At 37.4% G+C, this 7921-nt stretch overlaps 1 protein-coding gene across 1 annotated transcript in view; it reads left to right on the forward strand.

Moving 5' to 3' along the window:
• Positions 1-5370, forward strand: part of popdc3 (popeye domain cAMP effector 3) — an 8482-nt gene extending 3112 nt beyond the window's left edge. The window contains exons 2-3 of the mRNA XM_014021760.1: positions 1493-1601; positions 3098-5370. Of these exons, the coding sequence (XP_013877214.1) occupies positions 1493-1601; positions 3098-3400 (412 nt within the window). The 3' untranslated portion in view covers positions 3401-5370. The remainder of the gene's footprint in view (positions 1-1492; positions 1602-3097) is intronic.
• The last annotated feature ends 2551 nt before the right edge of the window (positions 5371-7921 follow it).

A 7921-nucleotide genomic window follows, 5' to 3' on the forward strand; every position in this document is an offset into this window, starting at 1 on the left:
CTGGATAACAGCAGACTGACTGCTCGTAAAATATACGACAGGTCTGGACCACTCGTGAATTTTGTTCGTATCTGAAAAAAATCGTAGAATACGAAAACATTGATGAATGCCACAAATTCTCCTAAATCACTCGTACGCACAACTTAAGAACAAATCTGTGCATACGAACGGTTCTTGCATGAGGCCCAATTGACTCTATCCAATGAAAAATATCACTAATAAAACTTGAATAGACATAAGACATTAACATATTTTTCAACACAGAACCACAGAGATGGATGCTACAGGCAACTTATGGAAAACATAAGGAACTAACTTGCAAAATGGCAGAATTATGAAGTCAGAATTTTATCTTAATTATTTTGGACAGATGTCAAATTCTGCGCTAAGAGCTACACTAAATGGAGTTCAGCAATTTGTAGGTCTATTTGAGAACCTTTCATGCATGCAGGTGTGACCTCTGCTTGCACAGGTTGTGGGGTGTTTGTGTTATTAAAATTGGAATGTATGTTTAGCAGAGAATCACATCCAAGACAGAAACACTCAGATCAGCAGAAAAAGTGCAAGATACAGCAAAAGAAGGGACAGCTTCTAGGTGCCAGTGGAGGAAAGGATGAATGTAGCTCTAAAAGAAGATAGAGAAATGAAGACAACAGGAGGCCAAACTCAGCTGCATTTTCTTACCACAGCAAGAAATACTCCTAATTGAACCTTTGAAAGGATCAAAGGTCTCATACTGGGACACAAACATACAATAGGATGTGTTTAAAACAGAGGTCTTCAACCCTGTTCTTCATGGTTTCGCTGTTTTCCTTCTTCAACACGGGCTTCTGCTGAACTTGATGACATTTTGAGTAGGTAATTATTAGAATGAGGAACAAGGTTGGAGAGCTCTGATGTAAAATTTGTAGCTACAGTTGAAAGTAACCGATTCGTCAAACTGTGTCCCAAATTACTAACCATATCACTTAAAATGTTTCTGTCAACTACAACCCCAATTACAATGAGGACGTTGTGTAAAACCTGAACAAAAACAAAATACAATGATTTGCCTATTCTTTTCAACATATGTTCCATTGAATCCATTATTTTAAATTTTAATGCATGCAACACGTTTCCTAAAAGCTGTTTTGGGTCAATAAAAGCATAAAAACACCTGTTGGAGCATACCACAGGTGAACAGGTAATTGGAAACAATCATGACATCGTCCACTTTGAACAGTAGACCTTTAGTTAAGGTTGATTGGGTCACTTTAATAATAGCAGATGCAGAAACAAGAATTATTGAGGCTGAAGGTAAATCAGAACGTGCTTCAATAAATTATAGTTTCAGGGTGTGCACACTTATGCAACATGCTGCATCCCTGTCGTTTCCTCACAACAGATTTTTAAAATGCACTTATAAAACAGTCTTCAGTATCAGCCATGAATCTTTGTCTTTCTCGTGTTTTCTGTAAAGTCTGTTAATCTAGACTTTTCTTTGCTCTCCTAGGATCAGAGTGACAGTTAATGGGGAGTTCCTGCATTACATCTACCCCTTCCAGTTCCTGGATTCACCTGAGTGGGACTCTCTCAGGCCCTCAGAGGAGGCTGCGTTTCAGGTTTTTCTTTCATGTTCTTTCAAACTGTAGATTCAAGATGGTTAGTTTGATAAACCTTCTCAGCACCTCTGCTGAATGTAACACCAGTTACTGGCCTATTAATAATCCCAAAAGCCAGAAGAAAGACCACTGGTGAACGTGCCTTCTCTTTTTGTGCCCCCTTTCTGTGGAACAATCTCCCCTCAGGACATCAGACAGGCTTGTTCTGTTGAGGTTTTTAAAGCTAAGCTAAAGACGCACCTGTTTAAACTATTTTACTTGTCTTTATTTTATCTTTTGTTTGTATCATCACTGCCTTGTCCTCTCCTGTGATTTATCTCTTGTTTTCTGAGTTTTTATTTGTTCTTGTGATCTCTTTTTTTACTTTGTGACTTTGCCTTTTTTTCATGTGTGATTTTATCGCTTGTCCAGCGCTTTGTTTGAAAGTGCTTTACAAATAAAGTTATTATTATTATTATTATTATTATTATTATTATTATTATTATTATTATTATTATTATTATTATTATTATTATTATTATTATTATTACTCACTGTTGAGTTGCGGTGAGTAGCTGCTGCCTTGAATTCTGAACTCTCCCTCTTTCCGATGGGGAATTGTCACTGGAGGGGTATTCCAGTTTAAATTTACGACTTTTAAGGAGGAAGTTCCCAATTCTGCAGCAAAAATAATTGACAAAAATGCAGTGAAATGGAGATTTTGGTCAGCAAATTTTGCTGCCTTTCGGATAATTTTGAACCCCGTGCACCTCCACCTAGTAGTGGGATGCTGTCATTTCACTGTAAAAATGATAAGCATAAATTATTGTAAACGTAGTTTATGGTCAATGCTGGCTTTGAGACAGCATGTGAATATTTTAAGACAACACAACTTTAAAGCTCTTGCGGACCATGTAAAATGTCATGGCGGGCCACATTTGACCTGCAGGCCTTGAGTTTCACACATCTGCTTTAAAATATTAAGACACTTTTAACAAAACGCAGGTGAAAGAGTGATAAATGATAAAAACATGGAGATTTATGACAATGGTCTGTGATGTCTGTAGCAATTAGAGACCTCTTTGCACTACTTAGGCCACTGCCTGGCTCTGAGATATCAAAGGAAAATAATTTTTGGGGACCCTCAAGCTGAGAAGCTCAGAACACTGAATGTTTCTAACCTCGTGTCCTTCATCCAAAGGATGCCAATGTTTGAAAATTCCCAAGACTCAATAAAGCTCAGTGTCTTTTTGGGGAGAGGGATGAGATCTTTATTACTCCCCGCTCACCAAAACCGTAAGACTTTGCATTCCTTCAAACAATGCTAGGTCTTTAAATTAATGAGAAAAAGGAGAGAATTATATCCACCGATGGTAAAATTTGCATTCCCTAGGTCTAATGCAAGTCCAGGATATCTAATTATTAATGTTAACATTCAGTTTATTGAATGTCATTATCAGAACAGCCTGACGTGCAGAACAAATGATTAACATCTTATTTTGGGTTTTCTTCCACAGGTGACCCTGCAGGCCGATGAACCGTGTCGGTACGTAGCATGGAGAAGGAAGAAACTCTACCTGCTTTTTGCTAAACACCGTTACATCGCCAGGATCTTTGCTCTGGTAGTACGTAATGACATTTCGGAGAAACTTTACTCTCTCAGTGAGAAGGCCTGCGATGGGGCAGGACACCGCTACGATCTCCGGTTACCAACCTTCTGTCACATGCCATGGACAGAAATAGAAAAAACAGATGGTCTACGGCAGATTCCTGCTCAGGGGGAGAGGTCTGCAGTGTTGGTTAGTTCAGTTTGTCAATAATACCTGATGGAAATAAATTTTAGCCCAGTAAAACAATGTTTTATTTCTCTTGGAAAGTGACAGTTAAAAAAATAGTCTTTGGTACATCTGCCTTTAGTGTGTGAAAGAGTAAAACTGCTTAAATAAATGTTTGTAAAGAATTGCTAAAATACGGTATAGACATATTTGTTGGCATTGGTATATTACACATGCCTTTAGCAGTGAAGGTGAAGGAGAGAGCTGTCTGATGAGCTCATAAAGAAAGTTATAGACCCATCCATCATCTACCCCTTATTCACATTTTGTTTGTGGGGGCAGCAGGTCCAGGAGGGAAACTCAGACATCCCTCTTCCCAGAAACATTCTCAAGCACTTCCTGGTGGATCCCAGGCCATTCCCTGGCCAGAGAGGGATACAAAATCCCTCCAGTGAGTGTCCTCTCATTGGGATGTGATTGGAAAATATCTGAAGGGAGGTATTCAGCAGGCACCCTAAAAAGGTCTCTACAAAGAAAACTGAGTTCAGATGGTTTTATATGGGATTTTGTTCTTTCAGTCATGGTCTATACCTCATTACCATAGTTGATGATTGGAAAGTTGATGGTCCAGTAACTCTGTCTGATCATCAGCGACTCAAACTCACCCCCGGGTGGTGATCAGTGACAGATCGGCTCCTCTCTTTACCTGAGTATCTAAGATTTTGTAGATCTGCAAGTCTGCTGATACTTTACCTTCAGATAAGAGAGACAGTTCCTCCCAATCAGCTTTTCACAAAGTGCATATTGACAAGAACCAAAGTTTCTGAGACTCCTGAAACAAAACCAAACTGAAGTATTATGGACAGTCTTATCAGAACTGGTTTTGGTATTAATAAAGTCAATAAATTCATCTGCATCCTTAAGTGTTCAATGAGGCAGAAGCTAAAATGTTGATCAATGATGTAAACACAATAGTCTGCCTCAGTAATTAAGAAAGTAAAACTATTCAGCGCTGTCACATGTAGCGTCTTTATCACACAGTATTTTATATTTCCTGAGTTTGTATGGGTCTCTGTGTTAGCAAAATTTCTCATGAACCACTGGAAATTTCAATGAAACTCTTGAAAAGTAATCGTTGGGTGTACTTCTACAGCTCATTAACTTCTGCAGTCAACACAATTAGCATAAATAAATAAATAAATAAATAAATAAACAAATAAATAAATAAATAAATAAAATTGAGTGTCAAGACCTGCAGTGTGAACCCAACTTGTTTCCATGTTGAGAAATGATTGAGTTGCAGCAGTCTTGGGAATTTTCAGTTGAGTGTTTACAATCAGCGTGCTAAGCTTTTCTTTCATTTTTTTTTAAATCCCAGCCTATTTTTGTGCACATAGCTTGTAAAACTGGATTCTATTTCATGCACAATATATTGTAGTCCAATTTTGCCCACATTTGTTCTTTAATGAATTAGTGTACATTTTAGAAATGAAGATTATCAGATCTGGACCAGTTTTTAATATATATATTTTTTAGACTTGAACATGTTTTCTGTCGGTGGACTGTTCCTTGCATGTATCAAAATACAGTTCTAGTGTTCTGAGATGGCTTGGTAACCCGCAACAACTTTGTGACCATTTTCAGGAAAAAAATTGTCACACATTTGTTTAACATGTTCAAAACTCAAGATGCAAAACATTGATCCTCCAAGAAAACTGAGAATCTTTGAGAAAATGTTGGGACATTTTGGAGACTTTCTTGTGAACTTCGTCCATCAAATAGTCTCCAACAGTCACAGCCCAGTAAGGCACCACCCAAAAGGTTAAAACTTAAGATGAACAAAACTGGACCTCCAACTATTAGCTCTTATTTATCTGATATGAACAAATATGGAAAACGATTGCTGAAGGTGGCAGTAAACAGTAAAATGTAGAATATTGTCAGATTTGATTGGTGCCTTGTGTCAGTGTAATGTGTTGTTTTTGTACTCTGCAAATAAATGATTGGAAAGATGACTCTTTAGTGTCTCTATATTATAAAATTACTTCTAGCCAGAGAGAAACAGAACCATATGCTCCAAGCTGTCAATACTTTTCTATTATCCTCTTGATTTTAATTCACATATTTATGGTCAGTCAGATTTTTATTTATTTATTCTTTGTTGTGGGAATCATATTGATTGTTTTTGCGCATTTTGCTGAGAGATTTCACTGAATTAGCTCACTGTCCAAGAAAATCAACCAATGGGTTGTCGCAGTCGACAAAAATTGTTGATCGTTACCTTTCTAAAATTCTTCTGATTTGGGACGCTGAGGTGAGGAAACTGATCAAGCTTCAATATTAGTTTGTCTTTCTGCTTCTGCTTTGCACAGCCCACACCCAGGGTTATACTCTGTTTATTGTCAGGCAGCTTTCAACTTTCAAACCTTACTGTCTAAGCATTTGATTAGATATAACACCTTCACTTAAAATGCTAGTTAAACATTTTCTGTCATCAAACAGAAATTCTTTTAACTTTTCTCTCGTTTGTATTAATACAGTCCTCCTTCCCTCATGTCAATATATTTCAACATCACACACATCAATAAATCATCTTATTAATCAACAATAAATCAACAGTTTCAGGATAACATGTTGATTATTACATCTGATTATTACATTTTATCATCAGTTCTACTCATTTAACAACTTACATTGTTTTGAACATTTATTAAAACAATCAGTCAACTCAGAAGCCTTTTCCTGGGATTTTTTTCCACTCAAGCATTACCAGTCTTTTCCTCAACACCCAAGGAGAGTTCTCACTTGTCATCAGCCTAAAATGACAAGAAAATCAAATGTCTCATCAACAACGATCACAGAATACTTCAAGCTGTTTATACAAAACGAGACAACACAGTCTTAAAAACGAATGTATGTAAATGTTTGGATCAGGGTCATTTGGGTGTTTTCTGTTTTCAATATGATGTTAAAAAAATGGAAACACGAGTGTTTGATAATAAATGAATTCGCCCAACCAATAACCATGAGCGGAAAATATGTTTTTGTGTTATCATTCATATTCTCTGAAAATTTGCACCCAAAATACTCACAAATTCTGCCTGGGTCTGTAAACTTTTCATCACAACTGTATGTAACAGTTAATGAGGTCCAGCACCTTTATTTACTTTAAGTGTATTTTTCAGCTATTAAAGAATTGTAGTTAGTGGGAGAAGGAGCAGAAAATGATTTTTTCACAATAAAAGTCCCAGCTTCATTCTTTTACAACCTGTGGTGTTTATTATACAGCATAAGGCCCACCCTGACCACAGCACTGTCTCCCTCTGTCGGAGCTTCTGCTCCACTTTGGTTGCCCACTTTAGTCTCTCTCTGTCAGCTGTGTGGAATGTGCGACACACATTGTGCAGACCCCCAGGAAAAGGTCCAGCCTGCGGTCACCAGAACCTCCAACTTGTTTCCTGAGAGTTGCCTCTTTTTCTCCCCGTTCTTCACACAGTCAGAGGCTGAAACTAATCGGTAAGAAGCACAAATCTCTTTTTTCTTTCTTTTTTTTGTTATTGCTTAGAGAAGCTGTGAGATTTGTCTGTCTGTCGGTGCTGGACTGCCTTTAAATCTATTTTTACATGGGAACCTTGGCAGCAGCAGCAGGAGGAGGAGTGTGGGACAGAAAACAGCAGGCTGCAGCTGGACACTTTACTGCTCTAGTTCTCTCCAACATTTACTGAATCTTCTCCGCACAACTATGAGATGTATTTCCATAGCTTACAAATGAATTAACAAATAATCAAGAGCACAAAACTGTATGAATTCAAGCACACACACAAGACAAAAACCTTAAGGTTTTATGTAAAAATTCTTTGGTTTTTCAATCTGGAGTTTTGCTGCTGCGTTGTAAAACAAATAATAATCCATGTTGTTGTCATCAAAGAGAAAACCTTCACATTTTGCAGTTTATAACAGCCATCACATGGCTTTACACAGAACATACAGGCACCAGGGTTAGAGAGCCTTCTTGGCCCCTGGCACTAATAATTTGATAATGCATAAAAACTGCAACATTGATTATTTACGTTAACTTGAAGGTTTCTTGTCACACAGAGAAGAGTTGCTCTTAGCTTTAATGTAAAATCTAAAGTCTCAGTAGCATACAACGGGTAAAATAAGTATTGAACACGTCAACATTTTTCTCAGTAAATGTATTACTAGAGGTGCTAATGACATGAAATTTTCACCAGATGTCGGTAACAACCCAAGTGATCCATACATACAAAGAAATCAAACCATAAATGTCCAGAAATGAAGTTATTTGTAATAATGTGGAATGGCACAGGGAAAAAGTATTGAACACACTTACTGAAGTTTATCTAATACTTTGTACAAAAGCCTTTGTTGTCAATGACAGCTTCAAGACGTCTCCTGTATGGAGAAACTAGTGGCATGCATTGCTCAGGTGTGATTTTGGCCCATTCTTCCACACAAACAGTCTTCAAATCTTGAAGGTTTCGTGGACCTCTTCTATGAACTCTGATCTTTAGTTCTTTCCATAGATTTTCTGTTGGATTCAGG

Source organism: Austrofundulus limnaeus, unplaced genomic scaffold, assembly GCF_001266775.1.
Source record: "Austrofundulus limnaeus strain Quisiro unplaced genomic scaffold, Austrofundulus_limnaeus-1.0 Scaffold304, whole genome shotgun sequence".
NCBI lineage: Eukaryota > Metazoa > Chordata > Actinopteri > Cyprinodontiformes > Rivulidae > Austrofundulus > Austrofundulus limnaeus.